Source organism: Vidua chalybeata, chromosome 19 (assembly GCF_026979565.1).
Source record: "Vidua chalybeata isolate OUT-0048 chromosome 19, bVidCha1 merged haplotype, whole genome shotgun sequence".
In the NCBI taxonomy this organism is placed as follows: domain Eukaryota; kingdom Metazoa; phylum Chordata; class Aves; order Passeriformes; family Viduidae; genus Vidua; species Vidua chalybeata.
This window is the reverse complement of record NC_071548.1, coordinates 6855953-6880831: the sequence shown is the minus strand read 5'-3', so window position 1 is coordinate 6880831 and position 24879 is coordinate 6855953. Positions and strand designations below refer to the sequence as shown.

At 59.1% G+C, this 24879-nt stretch overlaps 2 protein-coding genes across 3 annotated transcripts in view; one reads left to right on the top strand and one right to left on the bottom strand.

Annotated features, from left to right (window-relative positions):
• The window catches only part of RBFOX3 (RNA binding fox-1 homolog 3), a 133774-nt gene that overhangs the window by 5777 nt on the left and 103118 nt on the right, over nt 1-24879 (top strand). The window contains exon 1 of one of the 2 annotated variants that reach the window (XM_053960204.1): nt 24410-24499. The exons of the other annotated variant lie outside the window; for it this stretch is intronic. The gene's annotated coding sequence lies outside the window, so the exon portion shown is untranslated. Of the gene's footprint in view, nt 1-24409; nt 24500-24879 lie in introns of those variants that run through there. 2 annotated transcript variants of the gene reach the window in all.
• Nucleotides 929-5077, bottom strand: ENPP7 (ectonucleotide pyrophosphatase/phosphodiesterase 7). Its single transcript, XM_053960713.1, has 4 exons — nt 4834-5077; nt 3452-3597; nt 2058-2678; nt 929-1516 (listed from the first exon to the last, which is right to left on the bottom strand). The coding sequence occupies exons 1-4, from the start codon at nt 5075-5077 to the stop codon at nt 929-931; spliced, it is 1599 nt and encodes a 532-aa protein (XP_053816688.1).

Below are 24879 nucleotides of genomic sequence, written 5' to 3'. Positions count from 1 at the left end.
CCTGGAGCTTGGGGGCTGCCCGGACAGGAGAGCACGGTGCTGCTGGTGCTTGTTTCGGTTTCTGCAGCCTGTAGGTGTCGGCTGGAGGTGCGTCGTGCCAGGGGATTGGATCGGGAGTTACTTGTTCTGGTGGGTCTCTGGACAAATTTGCGCTGTGAAGGCAAGTGACAAACTCTGCTCTGGCAGCCACACGCGGCCACGTGCAGAGCCACGAACAGCGAAGGGTTCACCCCTCGTGGCTGCTCATGCCACGGTCCAGACCTGGCTGCACACAGAGGACAGGGGGCAGTGGCAGCGTCCAAGAGGGTGCCCACCCCTTCTCTTCAGCCCAGCCCATGCCCCGGGCGGTGCCAGTGCTGACCCGGGGCAGGAAAAACTCAGAGTGCTGTCTGAGGTGGGAAGCCCCTCCTGTGTCCTGCAGGGAGCGGTTTCGGGGGTCTCCACAGACAGAGGAAACCCGGGGGGACCACGCCCAAAGGGGGCACGTGTTTGCCTGGGTGTTTGCCCGCTTCTGGGGGTCCTCGGGGTCGGTACCTGATGGCGGTTAGAAAACTCCTCCCCAGCATCCCAGAACGACAGCGAGTCCCAGCATCAGCGGCAGCTCCTTGGCGGGATGGGGAGAAGGACCCGAACCTGCCGTGCCGAGAGGGGCGTGAGCGCCAGCCCTGCCCCGGGGCCGGCACCCACCGGTGACCGGTGACTGTCACCTCCGGCCACCCATTCTGCTCCCTCCACCCGGCCGGGAGCAGCCCGCCCCGGTGCCAGGGACACGGTGACCTCCGCCCGGTTACCGAGCGCGGGGGGCGAGCGGCGGCGGGGGTGGGGGGGCACGGCCCGGTGCCCCGGCCCGGGAGCGGCGGCGGCCGCCAGGTGTCGCTGTTCTCCGGCGGAGCGGAGCGCTCCCGGTGCCCGGTGCCGCTGCCGGTGCCTATTGCCGCCCCCGATGCCGCTGCCGGTGCCGCTGCCGGTGCCGCCCCTGGTGCCCATTGCTGCTCCTGGAGCGCTCCCGGTGCCCATTGCCGCCCCCGGTGCCGCCTCTGGTGCTGCTCCCGTTGCCCATTGCCGCCCCCGGTGCACTCCCTGTTCCCACTGCCGCCCCCGGTGCTGCCCCCGGTGCGCTCCCCGTTCCCACTGCCGCCCCCGGTGCCGCCCCCGGTGCTGCTCCCGGTGCCCATTGCCACTTCTGGTGCCTGTTGCTGTTCCTGGTGCCCACTGTCACCGCCGGTGCCTGCTGCCGCTCCCGCTGCCCCCCCGACTCCCGCTGCTCACCGTTGCTGTCACTGTCATCGTCCGTGGGTTCACTCAGCATGGGCTTGGTGACCTCCAGGGAGCCGTCGTGGGGCTCGGGGGTGATGCCCAGCAGCTCGCAGAGGAGGGCGTAGACGTTGACGCTTTCAAAGGGCTCCACCACCAGCCCCTTCTTGAAGGCCGGTCCCACGGCACGGAAGATGGTTTTCATGTTCATGGCCTCGTTGTCAAAACCGTGTGCCCCTTTATTGAACTGGACCTTGTACCTCTGGAGGGGAGAGCAGAGGTGACCACCCCAGCCCCGCTGCCCCCCCGCACGCGCCCACCTCTCCCGCCTTCTGCAGCTCCGGGGTTTGATGGTCTGGTCGGTTCCTTTCACTTTTGGGAGTTGATCTGTTGGTGTTAAACTCTGCAGAAGCTGGAGGTGACTCCAGACACCGCTCTCAAGCAATTACATCCTGCAAGTTCCCTCCCTGAACGCCGGCACAGCCAAGTTTTGTTGCACTGAGGAGCTTCCAATGGGAAGCTGCCTGCTGGCCTCGATGCTGGGCCTTCCCTTAAGTCAGGCTAGGAGTGGATCCTGCAGTGGATATTCTGCATTCATGCAACTCCTACTCCAAGGTTTCTGGATACTTCCTCTTCTCAACAACAGAGAAGATCTTTACACAAAGAGCTGAAATTTGTGTCTGTATGTGTGGAGACCAATTAGCACAAAGACCAAAAGCTGGGTGGGCGCTGGGGTGCTGTGGGAAGGGGAGTGAGAGGCACATCCCAAAGAGCAGTAGGATGTGCCTGAGCATACACCTTACCCCATGGATCACGTAGCCCGGGTCGCTGTACAACAAAAGCGGGGTGATCCGGGAATGATTGGCGTAGTGGAACCTCTTTGGAAACTCTTCCTTCTTGTAAACGTGCAGTTTTGGGTGGGCGTTTTTCAGGACTGAGTACACATGCTCTAATTTCCCTTCTTTTGGCACCAGGAGTCCATTTGGTCCATAATCTAGGAGTTCAAAGTCGAGGTCTTTGAAGGTGAAGTTGCTGACGGCCCGGATGTGGATCTCGTCGGTTTCCAGGACGGTCTCCATGCCGTGGTCAGATGTGATGATGAGGTTGAGGTTTGATTCCAGGCCGCTTTCCCTGATGCGCTGCCTCAAGTAACCGATGGTTCTGTCCACCTGCTTGATCATGTTTTTCCTCTCTGTGGATTCAGGGCCAAACTTGTGTCCTGAGGAGTCTGGCTCCCCAAAGTAGAGCGTGATGAAGTCGAGGTTGTCCACTGTGAACCACTGCATGACGGTGTCGATGCTCTGCCTCCAGTTGGTTTCGTTGCTGTAGTTGAACAATGCGGGTTCCACCAACTTCTTGTACACTTCTTCCCCTCGGTATTTCGCTTTGGTTCCAGGGAAGTGGATGGAGCCTGTCTTCAAGCCCTGTGAGTGGAGGCATTCCAGAAACTCACCTGAGTTCTCTCGGCAGCATCCTTCCATCTGTCAGTGCAGCCACCTCCTAGCACGATTAGTTCATTCAGTCCCCAATGTCTGCCTCTAATGAGGTTTTCTTGCTCATTGCCAATTAAAAGTGATTAATTGAAAGCACTGCCTTTGCACCTGGTTCTTCACTGAGTTTTAACACCAGTTAAAACTTTGGAACCGGTGACCCATTTGCACCTTGCGTGGCCCCTCTGGCTCTTGACCATCAAGACATTAAGGTGTGTTTTATTGAAGGCAGAGGAGCCAGTTTGGCAGGTAAATGTGGGCAAAGGTCTCAGGCTGGGTTTCGTGTCCTGCCTCAAAGCCAGATTCAAAGCCTGCTGGGCTTGCTGCAGTTCCCAGGGGAGTGGCCCCTATTGCTGCCACCACCCAGCTGCCCTGGATGTGCCCCGGGCTGTGTGGGGCTCCCAGGCTCAGGATGTTCCCTGAGGAACTGGCTGAGGCTTCTTTAAACAGGAACAGGATAACCTGCTTTATTAATGTCTTAATAAAGCTGAAATGCATCCATTATTTTTTGCTATTTTTAGTAGAACGATCGTAATTATTCCTGCCAGAGTCTGGGGATTTCAGTTTTTTGCTGGTCTAATTAGCCTGACGTTCACAGGGATCTCACGGCCACCAGGGATGGTGGCTTGCCCGTAGCTTTTCCTGGGGGATGGCAGGTTGGATGGGTCTGTGCAGGGCCTGTGTGTGTGAGGAGGGGCCACACTTGCCTGTCTCTGGGCAGTGATCCAGATGGGGAGGCTGCCGTTGTCCCACCAGCTGCTTATGCCTTGTGTGGTGTAGTAGGGCAGTTTCAGGCCTGTTTTGGTGTCGAACCACATGTTATGGATCACCCCGTGGTTCTCCAGGTACCGCCCTGCGAGAGAGATGAGAGGAGGGGGTCAGCCAGGCTTTGCTGGGGGGTCTCACCCCCACACTGGGTGTAGGGCTGGCTTTGGGCAGAGGGGGCCTTTGGCCTCCCCTTCCTACCCTTGCCCTCTACCAAGTGGGGTCCCGGGGCAGGGAGGGAGATGCTGGGGGAGTGCTGCTTCCCGTGTGGCTTTGTTGGATGTCTGGTGGGTCACCTTGACCCAGCCAGGCACTGGCAGCACCTGCAGTTGTTGCTGCCCTCTGGGCATGGGCAGGTTCCCGTTATCCTGGGTTTATCTAATCACGTGGTGTTTCACTTTCGCTGTTGCTCGCAGTCTGAGAGGTCAGTGAGCAGAAGTTTCCGTTAGAAGGGAGAGGTGCGCTTCAGCTCTTACATTTTGTGTTATTTTTATTATTCTGGTCCCGAAGACTGCGCAGTCCCTTCTGCACGATATCCCCATCCTCCCTCGTATTGACGCTGCCTCCCTGCTTTTGCCCGTCAGCAGATTTCATTAGCATGCTCCACTCTTTTATGCCAAGGTTATTAATTAAAATCTTAAATAAGATTGGCTCCAAAATCGATTCTTCAGGAATTCCCCTGGTGCCCTCCCTCCAGCTTGACAATCTCCTCTCAGCATCCACTCTGTCCTCTTCCCGTAGCCTCTCACTTCCCCACATTACAGATTTTGTACTAATCTTCATCTTCTCCATCTTAACTAATGATTTCCCATGTGGCACTGTATCAAATGCACTACTGAAGTCCAGAAAGATTAAATTTAGAGCATCTCCCTTGTTTCAAAAATAATTTATCTTATCAAAGGAGGCTATCGAGTTGGTCTGGTGCTATTTACCTTTGATAAATACAGGTTCAGTTCATGGAATCCCAGAATGGTTTGAGTTGGGAGGGACCTCAAAAACCGTCCCATTCCACCTCTCTGCCACGGGCAGGGACACCTTCCACCAGACCAGGCTGGCTCCAAGCCCTGTCCAGCCTGGCCTTGGACATTTCCAGGGATGGGGAAATTCTGTGCCTCACCACCCTCACAGGGAAGAATTTCTTTGTATCTAGCTTAAATCTACCATTTCTGCATCTCTTGCCTTGTCTGCTCTAAAGCTCCGTGTGCCGCCGGCTCTGGATGGTCTGGATGCCTCCCGAGCTCGTGTCCTTCACTGGCCCATAAGCCTTGAGCCTGCCCTTGCCCAGCCCCGTGCGGCTCCCGTGGCCCGTGGCCGGGGCACTCACCTGTCAGCAGCGTGAAGTGGCACGGGCTGGTGAGGGTGATGAAGGCAGGAGTCATGTGCTTGGCCTTCACCCCGTCCGCAGCCATGGCGTCCAGGCTGGGGGTGTCCACGTCCTGGTCGTAGTTCCACCGAAAGCCGTCAAAGGACACCAGGAGCAGTTTGCTGCGGTCGGCCCGCTGCAGGGGGATGCATCTTCCTAAGGACAGGGCAGCAAAGAGGAGCCCCAGTGGCAGGAGCATCCTCATGCCCTTGAGCTGGAACGGCCCAGGTGTCCGGAGAGCTGGCATTAATACGTGCAGGATGGGACTAAGTTCGGTCCTTATCTAATCTTGCAGTTGCTGATTGGGTGTGTGGCTTCAGCCAGCATTTGCTATCAGGACAAGTGTCTATTGTTTGTCTCTCTGCAGTAGATTATCTTAAAGCTCCTTCTGGGTCAAACACCAAATCTGTGTCTTCCCTCAGCGGTGCTGCTGCTGTTTTGGTGTGCGTGGAACAGGGAGGTTGCTGGTGTGGTGGGAGGCTGGGACCCTGCCTCCGCAGCCCCCCGTCCCTCTCAGCCCACCGTGGTGTCCTGTCCCCACTCCTGGCTCTCGGTGCCCTGCTCTGTGGTCAGCAGTTCAGCCTCAGAAGGCAGCTCACGCCCCAGGGCTGCTTGTCCCCCTTGAGATGGAGGCTCAGAGGCTCAGGGAGGGGCTTGGATTTACCCACGGTTTTCCAGTGTGGCTCTGTTGAGCTGCTCGCTGGAGAAGGAGGCTCTTCCTTGGATCCTGACCATGCATCAACCCCCAGAGATGCTCCTGAGGGTGAGCCCAGCTCTGAAGCCCCCGTGTCCCACTGCTGCTCTCCACAGGTGACCCTCATCTGCTCATGCACTGCTGAGCTCTGCTGCATCAGCATCCCATCTTATCAATATCTGCTGGTTTATGGCTTCTCTGGGGTTTAATCATTGCTGATGACTTGTTTCTCAGAAAAACTGAGTTTAAGGCTTTTGTAGAGTTGCGTAACAGGGGTTGCCTTGGTTCCCAGGGCTCTGAACTCACAACCTTTATGTCTTTGCTGATCTTCCTCAGCTCAGGTTGTAGATTTATTCCTTGGTGCTTTTCTTCCTAACTGCCTGCCACCCTCTCCTCACCAAGCAGAGCTGTCTCCACCTGGTTTCCCAGCCCTGTCTGGGGTCATTCTTTGATGTTTCTCCCCAAGACTGGGCTGGGTAGATGAGTCCTAGGCACGTGGGTTTGTTCTTCCTGGATGGAATGACAGCCTCTTCGTAGTCCTGAGCATCTCAAGCATTCCCATCTGGACTGATTTCTCAGGGCCGTTGGTGTTCAGTGTGGCTGTTTCCCTGGTGTGACATGGGATAACCTTGCAAGGACGCTGTGAGAGGTCCGAGGGTTCCCACCAGGGACCTCAGGGCTGACACCAGCTGGGAGTGCAGCCTTAGGCATTTGCAGGCAGTGGAAATGCTGGGGTGGATCCTGCCCTGAGCCCCCAGCCGGGTGATCCAAGCCCTGAGCCAACCCTCCTGCTAAGGGAGGGCATGGAGTGGGCGCTGGACTCACGGCACCCCAGCACTCGTGCCTGCCACCCCACACTCCACTCCCTCAGCTCAGTGTGCCTCTCTGCCAGCCCAGCTCCCTCCTCTCCCAGCCCGACACTGATGTATACTCAAGGAACTATTTTTTATCTGCATGTGTTGCCCTGAGTTCGATATTGTCCTTCAGTGAGGACAGAGCCTCCTGGCCGCACCGAGGGTTTAAAGGGCTCATTATAAACATCTTATCGCTTGCCAAGTGATAGGACTTTCCCTAAATATTCGGCTTGCTCTGCTGAGGTGGGTCACCAAGTCCCTGTGCTACTGCTAACAGCGTGGGGAAGGTCCTGATAACGTATCGTGTTCATCGGCTCCTCCGGGAGGGAGGAGATGAGCGAGAAGGAAGCACTGCGCCAATCTCCGAGGAGTATTTGATGTCAGGAGCGTTTCAAAGCACATTTTGATATCGGTATCTGAGGAGCACGAGGCACAGATAAAGAACATCACCTTTGGCCACCCTGCCTGGGGACACTGTGAGCTCCAGCTAAAGGGCTGATTTTGCACTAACAACGCCCCCGGCGCTGGTTCCGTGTGCGGATGTGCCCAAGGGGCCGTGGCTGCTCTGGGCCCACCGTGTCCTGCTCAGCATCCTCTGGAGCAGCAGCTCTGTGGCACCAATCCTGCATCCTTGGAAACGCTGCTGAGAACAGGCAGGGAGCTCCAAGCTGTCAGGCCTGTCCCTGCAAAGGCCTGCTGGGGCTGCCACTGTCCGTCCTGCACTCGTGCACCAGTTAGCTCTGTGAAGATTGATGAAAGGGCTAAAAACAGAGAACACGAGCCCAGAGAAATCTCCTGCCAGCGGAACTGTCCTGCTTGGTGTCCCAGCCTGTTTCCAGCCTTCGGAAGAAGTGATGTGCTGAGCACCCCATGGGCAAACCTGCAGCTCCCTAAGGCACGTGGATGCACGGGCAGTGCTGGGGCAAGTGGCTGCTGAGCACCAAGGACTGGATAAGCTAAGGACCAGTGTTACTGAAACCTCTGTTACAGCCCAATGCTGCCCCATGAGCAGAGCCAGGGATGCTGCAGCTGGGGGGGCCTGGGGTGACTGTGGGGGAGGTGAGTGGAGCTGTTGGGGATGGGATGCACCTGGGCAGGTGTGTGGCGTGATGGGTGTGCAGCAAGGAGCAGGGCAGCACTGCCAGGGTGTTGGATGGAACCGGGAGCAGCCCTGGACTTGGCCCGAGCCCTGAAGCAGATGGAGGGAGGAAGGTGCTCCAGCCAAGCTGCTTGGAAGGGCTGGAAAACAGGAAGGAGGTGGGAAAAGAAGCTTTGAGTGCTCTGGGGGGCTCTTTGGGCAGGAGCTGGCTGCCGGTACCAGCAGGCAGGAGTTTGACTCTTACCCCTGAGCTGCTGCTCTGGTGCCCGCGGGAGCCGATGTGGGAGCTGTGGGGTGTCCCGGCAGGTCCGTCCGCGGAGCTGGACTCACTCTCCAGCGTGGGGGTGACTGAAGAGACCCCCGAAATGACCCCTTTCCCTCAGCCCCTGCAGTGAAGGGTCAGGCAGCGCCCACGGGGCCGCGGCACTCGGCGAGGAACCTGCGACGGGCCGGAGCCGCGGAGCCGCCGGGGGGGCTCGGAGGGACCCCGGGAGGGACCCCGGGAGCGACCCCGGGAGGGAACCCCGACCCCCCCAGTGCGGCCAGGCCGGGCCGGCAGGGGGCGCTGCGCGGCCGCGGCGGGGGCGAGCGAGGCCGGAGGGTCCCGGGAACGGCGGGGCTGGGATGGAGCCGGGATGGAGTGGGAATGGAGCGGGAATGGAGCCGGGATGGAGCCGGGATGGAGAGGGGATGGAGAGGGGATGGAGCGGGAATGGAGCGGGGATGGGCTGGGGATGGAGAGGGGATGGAGAGGGGATGGAGAGGGGATGGAGAGGGGATGGAGCAGGAATGGAGAGGGGATGGAGCCGGGATGGAGAGGGGATGGGCTGGGGATGGAGCGGGAATGGAGTGGGGATGGGCTGGGGATGGAGAGGGGATGGGCTGGGGATGGAGAGGGGATGGAGAGGGGATGGAGCGGGAATGGAGCCGGGATGGAGAGGGGATGGAGCCGGGATGGAGCCCGTGTCCAGAGCAACAGGAGGGCCGGGAACACCTCCCGGGATCAGGGGTGAGATTTCACTCCACTGGAAGAAGGGCGCCCACCCCGGCAGGGATCTCGGGGCACAGCTGCTTTCCTTCCCCTCCTCGAGCACTGCCCCGGGCTGGAACGCTCTGAGTCAGCTCTGCCCCCGTGCCTGCTCTGCCCTCCCCGAGGACTCTCCTCATGCTGTTCCTCCCTGCTGGCTCGGGGTGATCGGGCTGTGGCCATCAAGCTTCGGCGAGTGTGGGAAGGGAGTAGCAGGGGTCAGGACTGAGGGCGACAGCCTTGGAGCACGGCGCTGGTGTGCAGCACTGGCTCGGGCTGGCTGGAGGAGCGGGGCTCTGACGGAGCCCGGGGAGGGCTGAGTCTGACAACTGCATTATCAGAACCCCAGAGGTTGTGCCCCCTTGCTGTCTGCCTTTCCTAGCACTAAATTTGCTCATGGGTTGAAAATCAAGACTCCCTCTTGGGGAAGCCCCGAGCGGGGACTCAGCCGGGTGGCTCCAGCCGGGGGGACACTGGGGCACCGCTCAAGGCTGGGCAAGCCCTGACTCAGCAGCAGCTCTGCTTACCTGGGCTGGTGCAGCCCCTTCCTTCTCGGGAGGGTGAGCTGTTCCACGCTGAGGGTGGAGAGCTCCTCCCATGCTGGGCTCCTTGGGGAGTGATCTGGCCAGCACTCAAGGTGAGGAGGGAGACAAAAGGATGAGAGCAGGGAGGAAGACTCTGTGTCTTGCTGTCTGCAGCCAAACGACGTCCCTGGGTGATGATGAAGGGGGTCCGGTCCCATTCCCTGCTCACTGCTACTGAATACTCGTGGTGTTTGCAGGGCTCAGCCTGGGCTCCTCAATCTGTTCCTTGGAGGGGTCTGAGCCCTGTGGAGCGGAGCTGGGTCAGCCTTGTGGCTGCAGCCTGGCTCTGCTCTCCACCTGGGACCCTTCCTCTGCAGCTTGGTTAATCCCAGCATCGACCGCTCCATCTGGGCCTGCGGCTCCTGCTCAGCTTTCTTAGCTAATGGCTGTGTCTGCCTCCCATTGATCCTCAGCTGCAGAGCTCATTGATTAAGTACATTTCTTATTACACTTAATGGTATTTTACTCCTCTCTGTGCCTCCCTCGTGCCAGCTGCTCACCCTGCGCCTGCCGGGCGGAGAATTCCTCTGCCCAGAGAAACCCTCCTCCATGCTGGCCCCCCTCTCCTCCCCCCAGCCACCACCCCGGCTGCCCTTTCTCCTGCTCTCCCTGCTGCCTCCTCCTCCTGGGCCAGGGCAGTGCCTCTGCCTGCTCTCTGCCCGTTCTTTGCTCCCTGCTCCCATGCAGGGCTGATTTTCTCCCAGCGGTTCCCGCGAGTGGCACAGGGGAGAGGCACTGCCCAAGGCACTGTGTTCTTCCCTCCCCGACACCTCCACGCTCACCACATGCTCCTTGCTCCGTGCCTCACCTCCTTTCAACTCTCTTGCATGCATCATTCAAAAGCCATAACATTATTTGGCATAAAATATTTACTTAACTGAGCTTTTCGCAAATATTCCCCTCCATTATTTTCCCTCCTTTTGGGAGCAGACACTGCTTCTCCTGTGCTCTCAAATGGCTTCTCTTAAATAATACAACAAGAACGTATGAACACCCAGTAGCCTTTTCCTTTCTCCTAAAACGCCCATAAATGTAACAGTGTCACCAATCCATTAGGGCCACCCCAGGACTGTGCTCAGGGGCAGCCAGCAGCCCTGCCTGCGGAATCGCCTCACTCTGGGCGTGGGACAGGCAGGGAAGGTGCTCCGGGAGGGAGCAGGAACGCAGGAGAAGGTCTGAGACGACGCAGAGTTATTAATATTAATTAAAGATTGTTCCTGTCAGAAGGGTCGGGTGAAGCTTGGCAGAGAGAGTGCAGGAATGAGCATTCCCAGTCTGGTCCCCACAGGATGCTGGGACAAATGGTCTAAACAGAATTCCCTCCAGCAGGGAATTGGCTGGTTCTGGGGAGGCCAGCCTGGGACACAGGGTGTCTGGAGATGTATCCTCTTGTGGGCAGCAGGATGGGCAGGTCCTAAAGAAGGGGATGTGGAATTGTAGGAGCCCCCGGAGCTGTCCCATCTGGAGAGGCTCAGCAGGTCGCTGCTGTCCTGGGCAAAGGCTTGTGGTGTGCTTGGGCTTTTGCTTCTGTTTTCTTCTGACAAGGGGGAGCGTTTTTGAGCTGAAAGAGAGCAGGTTTGGGTGAGGAGTTGGGCAAAACTTCCCTGTGAGTGAGGGTGTGAGGCTGCTGGGGGGCAGGAGCTGGGAGGCAGGGATGGAGCCCGGGAGCTCTGACCTGCAGCCGGGGCCCGGCTGAGCACACACAGCGCTGCTGCTTCCCTCGTTCCCTGTCCCGCGGGACCCGGCTCTGGGCATCCCCGGCTCTGCCTGGGGCTGGGCTGGCCCTGGAGCCCGCTCACCCCGGCTTGGGACCTGCCTCCGTGTCACGAGCACCGTTCCAGCGTTCCGTGTGCCAGCCCAGCAAACAGCCTTTTCCCTGTCATGCCGGCAAATCCCTGCTCCTGCGGAGCCGTTAATTGATTTCCCTTCCCGGCGCTCCCGCCCGTGGCTGTGCTGACACTCGCCTGCCCGCGCTCTCCCTGCCCGCGCTCCCGTCAGCGCCTGCGACAGCCAGATCCTGAAATTATTGATAAACACTCATCGGGGCTGGAGCCTGGGAAATTGCCAGCAACCCCAGCGGGTTTCTCTCTTGCCAGCATCATTTTTCTTGATGACAGCATGTTCCGAACTTTGGCAGGGAGGGGGCAGGGCTTCCTGGTAACTTTTTTTTTTTGTTGTTGTTGTTTTATGCATTGGTAGTTGTAAAAGATTCCTGCAAAGAGCAGAGTGGAGACGCTGGGGAGCAAATGTCTGTGATAATCTCTGTCCTCCACCCAGCCCCACGGAGAGCTGCGCTGGGCTGGATTCTGCTCAGAGCTCTGCTCTCACAGCTCAGCCCTGCTCCTCCATCCCACTCAGTGCCTCTCCAGGCTCAGGAGTTCTTCATTCCAACCTCAAGGACCCCTGTTCCTTCCTCAAGTCCTCTGCTCCCGCAGGCTGTTTCCCTGTGCCATGGGCAGGGACATCAGGCCGGCTGGTGTGGGCAGGAGCAGGACATCCCTGTCCAGAGCCAGGACAGTCCTCATCACCGTGGAGCGTGACTGCTCTGCCAGAGGGCAAAACCCGCCTCTGCCAGCTGCCTGAGCTGGCCCGATCCCGATGCCGATCCCGGCCAGGCCCCTGGAGCTGTGCCAGGGTGGTGTTGGTGCTGTCCCAGCTCACGCAGCACACACGGCGTGTGTGGCACCTTGGGTCTCGCTGGGGCTCGTTCTGGAGCTCGGAGCACTTTGGTCTCTGCGAGCTCTGCTAATTAGTGGGAGGTTGTGGATCAGGAGCAGAGGGAAGTGTCCTTCTGTGGTTCTGGCAGTAGGAATAATTGAGCCATTTTCCACCTATGGCCAATCTAGTCCTGTCCACATCTTGATTTTTCTCTTAATCGCTTGGAGATGCTGTTGAAGCCGTTGGATTCACAGCCATGTCCAGAGCTTTTCAGTAATCGCCTGGATTTTGTGCTCTCTTGCTAACTGGCTGCCGGTTTCTTCTTGGTTTGTGCTTCAGCTCCTGCGGGGCAGAGCTCGTTTTAGGCCGGCTGTGTTTGCCCCGTGCCCATAGTGCCCAGCCGGGCCCGGGGCGGTGCCTGCAGGACCGGGCATGGCCGGGGCGGCTCCGGCACTGCTCTGGGCAGTGCCTCGGGAGCACGTTCCACACAGCCCGGCGCTTGCCGGGGAATTGGGGAGCCCAGGGCTCCGTACGGCAGGGTGGGGATGGGAGCGGCTCTCGGGAGGTGGCCGGGCTCCGGGGGAACCCGCTGTCCCCCTTGCCAGGGCCGTGCCAGGGCCGTGCCAGGGCCGTGCCAGGGCTCTGCTCTGCCGTGTGAGCGGCCAACCAGGCTGGGGAAGTGAAGATGTTCACGGCGAGCTGAAAGGTGTGATTTATCAGTGCTGGTCCCCAGAGGCTCAGGGCCTGTCAGGCACCAAAAAATCCCATCCATCACAGTGGGGGGGGTGAGCTGCCTCTTTTTTTTTTTTTTTTTTTTTTTTTTTTCCATTTTATTTCTCTGTGAGTGCCGGAGCTGTGAGGGGGAGCAGTGTGAAAGGCAGCCCTGGGCATGGATGGATGGTGCCTCTCTCCTTCCCGTGCCTTATGGAAATCTCTCCCCTCTGCTGTGCTTTTTGGGGGCTGCAGCCTGTGTGAGGTCTCCAGACTGTGCACAAAGCAGGGGCTCAGCTGTCCCCCCCAGCTTCTCCCAGTGTCCCCCGTTTGTCCCCGTCTGTCTGCACATGTGTGTGTACATCTGTGTGCACATCTGATTGTTTGCTTCTTCATAACGTTCTCTTTTCCCAGTGTTTATGGGCCATGGGATTGGAAGTGAAGCATCTAGTTAATTGCTGTCAGGCAAGGAGACGGGTTATAAAGTTGCCAAGGGAGAAAATAGCTCACTCTGGGGTAGATGCAGGGGAGCAGGGCTGATGAGAAGAAGAGGGGGCGGAAGGCTGGGGGTGGAGGAGATGAGGAGAGAGAAAGAAAAGGAAGGGATCAGCAGGCAGAGAAGGAACTGGCTCAGGAAAGGAGCTGCTGGGGAGGAGGAGAAAGGCCAGACAGAGGTGTGCTGGGCAAGAGTCAGCTCCCCTTGGGGAGCCTTCTGTGTCCCCCAGGATGGTGGCATTTGCCTTCTCGTGTCATGAGTGTGGCTCCTACAGAGGGAGAATAAGCAGGAAGCCCTCCCTGTCCTCCCCATCCTCCCCGCTGCCGGAGCCTCCTGCCTGCCGCCGCTCCAGTTCCAGGTTCTTTGCTTGCAGCCCTCTTCATCTGCATCTCTTTCTTGTTTGCTTCATTATCTCCCAGTCTAACCCTGCACCATGTCATCCTCATTGCACGGCTCCTCCCTCTCCCTGGTTGCCACATTACTCCAGCAAGGACTCCCTTTCCCATCTTTTAGTCTCAGTGCCGCACATAAAAGCGCTCTGATGGCCATGGCGTGATAGCAAAGACAGAACTTAATTTCACAGCATTTTCATATAATACTCCATAAAACTGAACAAATTTGCTGGAGTCCAAATCCATCTCATTATGCAGAGTCATTGGAAGGGAGCTTTTCCATTCGGGGCCTCAGTGCTCGGTGAGGGGATGGTACAGAAGAAGGGAAAAATAATTAATTAGGTGCTGCTCTGGATCAAAGATACTGCATTGCAAGGCACATTAAATAAACGCCTGGCTCATGAATAAAAGCTGCACCAAGCCCCGTTTGCCTGGCCCCACACAGAAAGTCTTCAGTGAAGCTGAAGGTATGTGTGGGGAGATCTTTGGCCTGAGACGGTGCCCCAGGAGGAGGAGATGGAGCAGGGCAGGAAAGGGAAGATGGATCTGGGCATGGAGGGGATGGATCACAGAGTGCTCAGCCAGCCAGGGCAGCAGGAAGCCTTGAGGAAGCATGAAGTGTGGCTTTATTCCCTGGCATTCCCCCAGTGTCCTGGTGTGGGAAGCAGTGCTGCCCTTGATGGCAGTGCTGCTTCCTGCCCCAGGACGGGGCAGGGCAGGTGGATTAAAACTGCAGCAGCCACGGGAGAGGAGAGGAGAGGAGAGGAGAGAGCTCGCTTCACTTCACACTGTTAATTAATCTCCGAGCCAATGAGGATGCTCTCATCTGGTCTTTACTTAATCCATAACCCAGAAATCCTCAAATTATGTCATTTGTTCAATACAGATGAAATTAATTACTCTGGGAAATAGGCAACAAGTTGCATTTCTGATGTTCCCTATCGCGTAATCAGATCTACAGCGAGCTCGGTGCAGCCGCAGTGGCAGCAGCGGGATCGCCCGCAGCCGGCGGCAGAGCTGAGCAGCATCAGCTGTAATCCTGGCACCGGGAGCCAGGGGCTGGCTCCTGCCGGGAGCCGGGGGGGCTGGGGAGGCTCTGGGATCGCCGGGGATGCAGAGCCTGGGCAGTGCCGGCGGTGAGGAGGAGCCCCACCCCAGCCCCCTGCTCCTTCCCTGTCTGTTGCCTCTTACTGGGGTGTCAGACACGGCTTGCAGGGCTCCCTGGGGCACCCTGATGGGAAGGGCTCCCCTGCAGCCCCCCCAGGGCCCTGCCTGCTTCCCTGGGGCTCTGTGCCCACAGCCCTGGCCTTGAGGCACGAGGGGCAGGTCCCCATCAGGATGGGTGAGAAGAGCTGGGCACAGAATTGCAGCCAGTCACTCATTGGGGCACTCCTTGTGGGGACTGGGGACGTGCTGCTTGAGGCTCAGCACAGCCAGGGGTCCTGAGGGGAGCACTAAAGGTGCTTCCCAAAGGTGTTAGAGCCACACTCGCAGTGCAGGGGTGCTCCCTCCCCTCAGTGCTCTGCTGTGCCCGTGGCCAGGGGCTCCGAGCATCCCATGGCACATCCCAGAAGGGCTCCAAGGACAGGACGAGTCCCTGGGCTGGGCTGCCTGCACGGGGGGACCCCTCACCCCCTCTCCCTGCTCAGCTGGGGGGTTCTGGGGTCCCCGACCCCTTCCTGGGGGGAAAGCTTTACTCTAAGTGGTTAAGGCAGGTACCAGCTCACACACAACTAACACAGAGCTGCTGTAACAAAAAATCCATAGTGGTTGTTTGCTAAAATGGCTGTAATGAATTGAAAAATATGACAAGCTGATCCAGGCAGCTATTGGGAGGTGTCAGGGCCCTCAGCCCAGCTCTGCAGCTCACCTGGGTCACCCAACACGGCGGAATCCTTTCAGAGGAGAGAAAAACCAAGTTTCTCTCTGTGCTATCAATTTAAATAAATTACCTATTACATTAGCTGCACTTAAAGCAAAGCAAGAAATCAATCCCTTGCCTCGGCTGCTCTAAAATCCTTGGTTTGCACCATGAAAGCTGTAATTGCCAGAGGTCCCCGTGCCAGGAGTGTCTGGCGGTGAGGGGCTGTGTGTGTGGGGCAGTGTTGGGGGCACGGCCCAGCTGCCCCCAGCGCTGCTGCCCCGGCCACGGCAGTGCAGGTACCCTGAGGTGGCTGCCAGGTGAGTGGCAGCCCCGTGCCAGGCTGACAGCAGTGCAGAGGCTGGGCTGGCTGCTGGGATCTCCCCACGCGGCCCTGGGCACTGGCACCTCGGAGCACCCGAGCCCCAGGGCAGCTGCGTGGGTTGATCCCGGCTCCCACCACCCCCAGCTCGCTTCTCTGAGTGGGTGGGCAGAGGCAGAGCCATGCCCAGCGGGCAGAGGGGCACGGAGGCCGGGAGGGGCACAAGGGGCAGGGATGGATGCAGGAAGCAGCAGGAGGCAGAGATGCAGAGATGGATGTAGGAAGCAGGGATGTGGGCAGGGACCCCTGTGGGAGCTGGGCAGGGCAGGATCCCAGAAGGCAGGGCAGATTTCAGGAGCAGCCTTTCAGACATGGCTGTTTCCTTTGTTTTTTTTTTTCCTGCTGAAACTGCTGCCTTGTGCAAAGCCGCTCGAGCTCCTCAGATAAATTAGCATCCAGGGGATTGTTTTCCTCTACATTTTGTGCAGTTGCATAAGAGGGAGGAACAGAGGAGCCCAAGGAGCAGATTGCTTTGTAGAAGCATGAAACAGCCGCAGCTGGAGCCGCTGCCCCTCCTGCTGCCAGAGCCCAGCGCCTGCCGCTGGATGAGGCTGCAGGGCAGGGGCTGGTGGAGCCGGCTCCTCGGGGCAGCCTGGGCAGGACAGGGAGACCGGAGGCTCTTCCCAGCGTGGCTGGACATCTCCTGGCCGTTCCCAGCGTCCCGGTCCGCAGCGTGGCCGTGCCCAGCAGCGGCAGCGGTGCCTGCAGACAGCCCCAGCCCTGGCCCTTCTGCCCCAGCAGGGCCGTGCCCGCTGCTGCCGGGCTCTGCCTCCAGCTCCGCGGGCACTGGGCGGCCCCTGCGCAGGGAGAGCCAAGGAGGCTCCGGTGTTGGAGCTCTGGGGGCCATTCCCAGCACGAGGAGGAGGAGGAGGGGGAGGAAGGTGTCAGTATCCACTCAGCTGCCTCCCCCTGGCCCGACCCCATTGATCCTACCGATCCCAGCGTGAGATGTGCGAGGCGATCAATGTCCCTCAGCCCTGCCAGCGGGGCACGGCCTGAGGGGTCGGTTTAACCCTTCTCGCACCCCAGTGCGGGTCCCTGCGCTCCCCCGGGGCTCAGGGGCTCCTGCCCTGGTCCCGCTGGCCAGGCTGGGCTGCAGGTGCGTGGCTCCTGAACTGCACCATTCCCTGCTGAGCCTGGCCCACCCCACCCTGCCCAGCCTCTGCCTTGGGTGACCGCCGTGGGGGATTTTCCTGTGCCTGAGCAGGGGGGGAGATGCCGATGCGCTCCTCAGGCAGCACCTCCGAGCCATGGCCTCCCGGGCCCTTCCCGGATGGGTCCGGTCCGGTGTGGGTTTGGCTCAACACCCCAGCATTACTGCTTCACCTTCCCGAAAAACTCCCGAGGAGCTGGAAATGAGCAGGGGCAGGATGAAAGACCCGACGAGGCTCAGACCTCCAGGAGGGCGAAGACACTTGGAAAAGAGGGAGGGAGGGAAGGAGGGAAGGGGCTGCGGAGCTGCCGGGGATGCTGGCGAGAGGAGCCGGCGGGGAGGAGGGAGCTGCGGAGCGCCGGGGGAGCGTGGCTGCGAGTGCTTTCATAACCCTCAGCCAGAGTGATTTTCTGAGGCATAAGTGATGGAGGTAAATAGGATTATCTCACAGAAAGGACCAGTGAAATAATAAACATCTCATCCAGCACCGCCCCGGTGAATGAGCGGGGGTGCGGGGAGCAGCCTCGCCGCCCGCCCCGAGCGGAGCCCGGGCGGAGCGGGAGCGGCACCGGCACCGCGGGGCCCGTTCCGGGGCACGGGGCTGAACACGAGCCCTCGGTGCGCGGCTTCGCTGCTTTTGGGGACCTGGCCCGGCTCTCCGGCTCCTGTAAGTGCAGAGCCCGGTCCGCGCCGGGCTGAGCGCCGTGAGGGCTGTTTTGGGGTGGCAGGAGCTGATGTCCTGCGGAGGGCTCGGTGGGGTGCTGCTCGCAGCCTGCAGGACCTGCGGGCACCGCAGCAGCGGCTCCCAGGCTCGCACCGGGATGTGACCACGTGTGGGCAGAGCCGCGGGTCCCCAGCCCGGATCCCTCGAGGGGAGGGAGCCGGGAGAGCCGTGCCGTGCCCTGCCGGCTGCCACCGAGGGCTCTGCCCCGCCCTGGCACTCTGTTCCTCTGTCCCAGAGCCCGGGGGGTGCCCGGCCCCACTGGGCAGAGCCCTGCACGTCGTGTGGCAGTGGCAGTTCTGCGGGGAGGGGGAGAGCAGCGCTGGGAGCCCCTCCAGCGGGCAGGGGACAGCAGCCCGGGTGTGACCCCTCGGGAGAAGCAGTGCTGGGGGTCTGAGGGGTGTCCCCGCAGGCAGGGGATGCGGTGCTGGGCCCAGGGGCTTCTGCATTCCACAGGGATCTCCTCGGGACACTGCAGCCCTGAAGGCACAAAAGTCTCCCTTGACTTTGTTACGGTGACAGTCTCAGTCTCCTCGGGCTGGGAGAGGCTCTTTAGCTAAATTAACAATCTGAGATCGGATGGGAAAGATGAAATAACTCAGTCTCCTCCCCACCACTCACTTGAGATTCTGACAGAATTGCCACAATTAGAAAAATTCACCTCGAAGCTTCATCTGTGAAGGACCAAACCATGAGGAAATGTTTGGCCCAGAGGGGAGCAGAGGAGGAATTTCAGCTGCCTCTCATCTTTCATCATTTGCCTTCTCCGGCTCCTATCTTGGCAGCCCCAGTATTTTGCTTTGTCTCCTTCAGGTGACTAATCATTAGACTAATTAGTTGCTAATCAATGTTTAATTAAAATGTAGTGGTTAATTACTGGAGGTGGTACCACAGGTTGACTCTGAAGAGTGATGGAAATATTTTTAAGGGCAGTTCCCAGGGAGCTGGTCCCTGTTCCTCTGCTCAGGGGTGCTCCAGGCTCCCCTCCCCTGGGAGCTGCAGGTGTGACACACCTGGAGCCGCTTCCATTGCCTGGGACCAGCTCCTGGTGTGGGTGACTCCGGGGCATCCCTGACAATTCCCCACGTAGCAGCTGGGGATGGAGGTGCCTGGGCAGCTCTGGGCAGGGCGGGATGTGGAGGGTGTCACTGGGATGGAATGGGAAGCAGCCAAAGCAGGATCCCAGTGCCCTGCCCAGGGCTGCGAGCCCCTCGCTTTGGGAGTTGGGTGAGCTTTTGGGATGCTGCTGAGCGTCTGCCCAAAATCCCAGTGCAGGGGTGTAGCTCCTGCTCTCCCTGCTCAGCCTCTGCCTCTTCCCATAAACCCCTCGGAGAGCTGAGGCCGGAGGGAGGGAGGCAGAGGCTTCGTGACATGCCAGAGCCAGAGTTTCTCCATGCTCAAGCCGTTGGAAGCCGTTCAGTGTTCCATCAGTGGTGGTATGTAGGTCAGCCAGGTGCGCTGCCTCCAGGTACCGCCTCCATCCAGCCCTTGCTGGGGAGCCTGCTCATTAACTCGGCAGCTCTGGGCCTTTGTGCCACCTGGGGGTACCATGTTCAGGGCTCTGAGCCCCTTACAGCTCCATAGGGTGGGCACCTGAGGAGGGGCAGGGACCCCCAGGACGGCCACGCACGAGCTGTGTCCCCTCCTGGGCGCTGAGCGGTGGGGACAGGGGCTCGGCGAGTGCTGTGCTTGTGCCAGTGCCACCATTTACATTCGCCCTGCTACTTACATCCCTTATTGCACTTCACTTGTCGTTTTATGGCTCATTTTAACGTCTTGAGAGCAGACCCACAGCATAACAAGGTCTGATGCTGCAGAGGGTCCTGCGGCAGACACGGTGTCTCCATCCAGCTGGAGACACTGGAGCACAGCAAATTGCCTCTGTCTGGGTCAGGCAGTGGGGTGTCTGTCACCTGGGGAGGAGCAGGGATGTGTTTTTGGGGAAAAACATTCTCTTTTTTCCCCCCCCGCTAGTTAGAGGAAAATGTTAACAGCGGCCCAGGGGTTGGGTGGTTCAGGTGGTGACAATGCAAGGAACAAGCTATGTTTAGAAATAATTGCTTTGTCTTTCACAGAGGTATTAGTGCCTCCATGCTGGCAGCTACAGGAATTAGCTGGAAGTTTTGGTGACACAAATACAGAAGCAAAATTATTGCTACTTATCTTCGCTTCTGCGTGTGTGAGGGGAAAGAGACGTTACCAGGGCAGAGAGAGGGAAGCAGGGAAGCCGAGGGGCTGGAGCTGGGGGTCTCCAGCACAAGGCTGGCACGTCCTTGGGGGGAGCCCAGCCCTGGTGGCTCTTGCTCCACCAAAGAGATGCTGGTTTTATGCCAAGGGCGTGTGACCTCCAGCACTGGGGAATGGCACACCCTGCAGCCGCCGTGGGAGCACTCGGTGCTGGGATCCTCGTGCAGTGCCGATCCAGGTGAGCAGAACCACAGGCACGCGCAGCCAAGGTGAAGGTTCCCTGTGGTAAAATTCTGCTCTCCCTGGATCCTGGTGTGCCCAACCCAGGCTCCTCTTTGGATGGAGGAGCAAAGCGGGGGGCTCGGAAGCGGCACCGTTTTGGCTGTTCCCGTGGCACCGGGTGGCAGTGCCAGGTCACCAGCCGAGGGCCCCGCGGGACGTGGGCGCTCAGCGGAGGAGCGGCAGCTCCGTGCGGAAGCGCCGGTGGATGGTAATGGGAGGATCCTCCCTCAGAGGAGGCAGCAGAGCCCCTGGGGAGGCTGCTCTCCCTGGATGGCAGAGCTGCTGCTCCGTCGGGAGCAGCCGTGGCTCCGGCGCTCGGCTCTCCGCTGTTTGTTTCTGCCTGGCTCCGGGAGCGCGGTTCCCGCTGGCAGCGTCCTGCCCCGGCCCTGCCTGTCCCTGGCGGCCCACTGCCTCCGAAAAGTAAAGTTGAGTGGTTGGGAGGAACAGATCTCTGATGAGACAGGGCCGCTCATGCTTTCAGATATTAAATTCCATGCAGAATATTAAATGATTTCCTCTTCAATGATCCCGGTAAATTTAATTAGCTCTTGTTCCCCCGATAGAGTTGTCGCTGCCATCGTGACGCGTGGATGAGGGTTGGAGTGAAGGGGGATGCCACTGCCTTCTGGGCCCTTCCAGTTCTGTCCCCAGCATCACCTCCCTGCTCCTCCTTTGGAGCGAGATCCCGGCTCCAGCTGCTGCTGTGGGGAGGAGGGAGCTGGGTGTGGAAGCCCCTTTCTCTCTGCTCTGCCTGGAGGGAGCAGGGGCTGGGAAGGAACCTGGGGGAAAATCAGGGGTATTTTGAGTGCTTGTCCAGGGCCTCTTGTGTAGCTTGAGAGCTGGGTCCAGGAGGGAAGACGGGAGTCACACAAGTAGTTCCCTTTCAGGAAACATGTTTGCTGTGGTGATTTTGGTGTTGCTGGTGATTGGGTTTTTTTTTCTGTGTATGTGATGTTTGGTTTGTTTTTACAAGTTTTAGAACATCAGAGCAAAGAGGGGAAAAAAAAAATCTCTCTGTGATGGAAGCAGCTAATAGTGGGTTATAAATGTGTCTCTGGCACGGTTCATTAGCTGCCATGACATATTGAGGGCTGGGAGCGGTGTGATACCAGCAAATCAATTCCAAATTTCATCTGAGAAGGAATGTGGGGAGGCCAGGTCATGCAACATGTTATCAAACATTCCTTCCCAGCCGGAATGGAGCTGCTCCTCTCTCCGGGTGCTGCTCCTGCTGGGCTGCGGCGCAGAATGCAAAATAAATAAATAACCAAGGATCTAATTTACTGATGATTAATTTGCATAATTAGTGCTGTGTCAAATCACTTCACCGAGGTGCAAGGCACACTCTGCTGAGGTGTTTGCATGGACATCTTCTCAGGTTTCCCCAAGCTCGCCTTATTTCATATTAACAATCTCCTGAGGACGTGACAATGGTGTTGATGGGATTTCACAGGGTCGAGGGGGATGTGAGAGCTGGGGGTCTGCAGGGCCAAACCCCTGCCAGCCTTCTCATGCCCCATCCTGGTGCTGGAGCAGTGCCCTGCCCGGGAAATCTGTGTGGCAGTGGGTGGCTGTAGTCCTGGAGCCAGGGATGAGCTCAGCCCGAGCTCTGCTGTGGGCACAGAGCTGCTGGCTCTGGCTGATGCCAGCTCCCTGGAGAGGGGCAGCGAGGTGACGGCTGAATCCCGGCCATTCCCTATCCCCTGCTGCTCCCTCGATGCTCCAGGGATGCTTTGGGAAGGGGCTCAGGGTGGGCAGCAGGGATGAGGCTTTGGCAGGGGGATCAGCGCAGTGATGGGGCCCGAGGCGGTGCCTGGCAGGGGGCGGCGGTGTCCGAGTGCTGGGCAGCACCTGCTGCCAGGTGTCCCTCGCTTTTCCAAGGGCTTTGCCTCTTTGCAGGGCGATTTCTGTCCCCATTGATTTGCTGGATTTTTCAGCCCCCAGCGCTTGGCATCAGGGCAGTCCCAGCAGCGGGACCAGCGGCGCTTCCCCCACGCTCCTCCTGCTCTCAGCAGGGACCCGGGGTGCGAGCACAGGGCTGGCTCTGGGCTCCTTCCCTCCCTGGAGCAGGGGAAGCAGCTGCAGGTGAGGTGTCCATCGATGCCATAAATCCGTGGAATGCTCTAAAGCACGCAGCGCTGCGGGCAGCCCCGGTCACATCCCTGCTCCTGCTCCCTGTAATGGATATCAGATTGTTCTCCCAGTCTTGGCATTGTTTCAATAATTGACTGATGCAGCGCAATGTTCACTGATTTAATAAGTTTGTTAGTGTAATAGAGGCTCAGGATTTCGCTGTTAATGTGCAGTGACAATTGCATTGTAGATTTGCTCATTATGTTACATAACTTAGCTATAAAATCTATCGGAAATTATATTTTAAAAAGCATTATTACAGAACCCATCAGCATGGCTCTCCCTGCTCCTCCCACGGTGCTTTGCAGTCTGAGTGTGTCTGTTCAGTGCCTCGCTGGGATTGCACGTTCCGCTTTGGGTTTTTTGGGTCAGGGCATCTGACACTTGCCAAAACAACAACCCCGGGTCTTGCCATGTCATCCCACCTTCTCCACTGCGGCCAAGGGTGGTGCAGGTACCCGCTGTTCTGGCAGCTCTCTGGGGAGAGCTCCAGCTGGCACTGTCCCCCCGGCCCTCTGGTGGGACAGGCACTGGCAGGTGAAGCTCTTGGCAGGTCCAGGCTTGAGCTGCCGGGGCTGTGTCAGAGATGAACACGCTGCAAAGCTCCCCTTTCTGGGCAGAGTCGTGAGGAGGGACTGGACATCCTTTGGGCATCCCAAAGTTGAGGGTCCCTGAGAGCCATGGGGGAGATATGGGGGCTGTTGCCACAGTGTCTCGTGTCTCTCCCTGGTACTGAGTGGCCTCTGCTGCCTTGTGGAGGAGATTCCAGGACTGGCTGCCTGGCAGTGCCCTGACTGGGGCATGATGCTCAGCCCTGGGGAATGAGGGGATCCCCAGAGCTGGGGCTGTGGGGCTCCACATTCCAGCAGCTGTGTTCAGGGAAAAACCCAGATGGAGCCACAGTGGGTCTTGTCATCTCCGTACTCCAGCCATAGCTCTGAGGAAAACCTCATCTTCCTTAAAGATAAAACAAATCCCAGCAGCAGCAGTAATTTAAACAACTCTGACTGCCTCCAAATGAAGGCCCTGATCGCAAATAGGCTGTGAAATCGGCTAAGAAAAAAGGAAAACCATATTTTTCCCAGAGTAATACTTGTTCCCGCGGTTCACGAACAGCCTTGCAGGGGTTTGTTGCCTTGTGCTGTTTCCAACGGCTGCTCTTCCCTCCGCTGCCGCTCCGTGCATCCTCAGCCATTATCCCCCGCCTGCTCCTCCTCCTCCTCCTCCTCTCCCACGGCCGGGGAGGACACTCCTCCACTTGGCCTCCTGGAGATCCTCGGGCAGGCTCCCCCGGAGGGTTCCCCCCCGGCGGTTCCCCGGTGCCGGTGCCGGTGCTCGGGCCTGTTCCGTTCCCGCGGGTCGCTCAGCAGTGCCGGCACCCCGAGCCCGCTCCGGAGGGGGAACCGGTCTGCGGCTCCAGGAACCGATGGGTGTCGCTCAGCCGGGAGGCTCGGGATGCGGGCAAGGTTTTGCAGAGCTGAGCTCTCCCGCATTCCCAGCTCCTCGTTGTCCAGATCTGCTGCCTGAAGCATCTGCAGCCTCAGTGAAGCGTGAGGAAGCGGCACAGCGGGGCAGAGCCGAGAGCGGGCCTGCCTGCCTTTGTCGGGAGAACAAGGGCTGCCGCGGCCCCGAGGGCTAAAAATACACCCGTGGATCGTCCAGAATAGATGTGGGGATGGGCGAGGCGCAGCCCGCGTGTCCATGGTCCTCACTCACGGGGTGGCTCCTCATAACCCTGATGGTTTTCTCCAGAGTGGTCTTCAGAGCCCTCGGGAGGGAAGGGAGCTGTGAGGGGAGGGGGAGCAGTGCCTGGTTTGGGAGGCTGCGGGTGGGCTCTGCAGGAGCCTGAGAAAGTCTCAGAGATGGCCCTGTGCTAAAGCCATAGGAGATGACTTCCTGCTCAAGCAGGCTGTGGATATTCCAGCTATTTCTCAGGAAACAGAGCTTGGGGAGCTTCACCACAGTCGTAACTATTGGGAACCACAAACAAATCGTTTGAGCTGGGAAAAAGTGCTGAGCTCCATCCAGGAAGACCAGCAGGAGCAGGTCACTGTCACAGCACTGTGACATCCCCTAGGCCGGTGGGGTTCCGCGGGCTTGGCTGCCCACCGTGAGGGACGGCTCACGGCTCTTTCCGGGATGGAAGCTCCCGGCGGCGAGTCCAGGAAAGGGCAGAGCAGGACGGCTGACAGGCGGGCTCTGCTCGGTCCGATAGCGCAGGTCTGCGCCGCTCCGCTGGCTTCCCAGGGGAGGAGATGAGCAGCCGGAGAACGAGAGAGCCGTGAATGCCAGAGGTCTGCTCTTGCATAACACCCCAGGAAGCTTCCAGCTGCGGTGGGAATGCCCGGATCGCTGCCCAGAGACTCTTAAATGTGATTGAAAGGGAAGAAAGGGTAAGGGGCTGAGACACGAACGGAGCTTTAGTGAGTCTGGGGGATGCTACAGACCCACATCCCGTGGGCTCCCGGCACCGCCGCGCGTTTCCCAGTATTTGCAGTGAGGGTTGGAAATCCCCTTCCCCGCTCCCGCTGCCGCCCTGCCAGGGGCTGACGTGAGCCTGGGCATCCCACTCAGTGCCCGGGTATCCCACCCAGCGTCCAGGTGGATGCACAGCGATGGAACGATGGAATCGGTGTCCCTGATCCGGGTTGTTCAGGGGTCTTTGCTCCTCATCACCCGCGGGGCCGCAGTGCCCGGTGTTGCTGAGGACGGGGAGGGACTGGGAGGAACCCCCGGGGCAGCCCGCTCCGTGCCGGGGCCGCTGCTGGAGGCT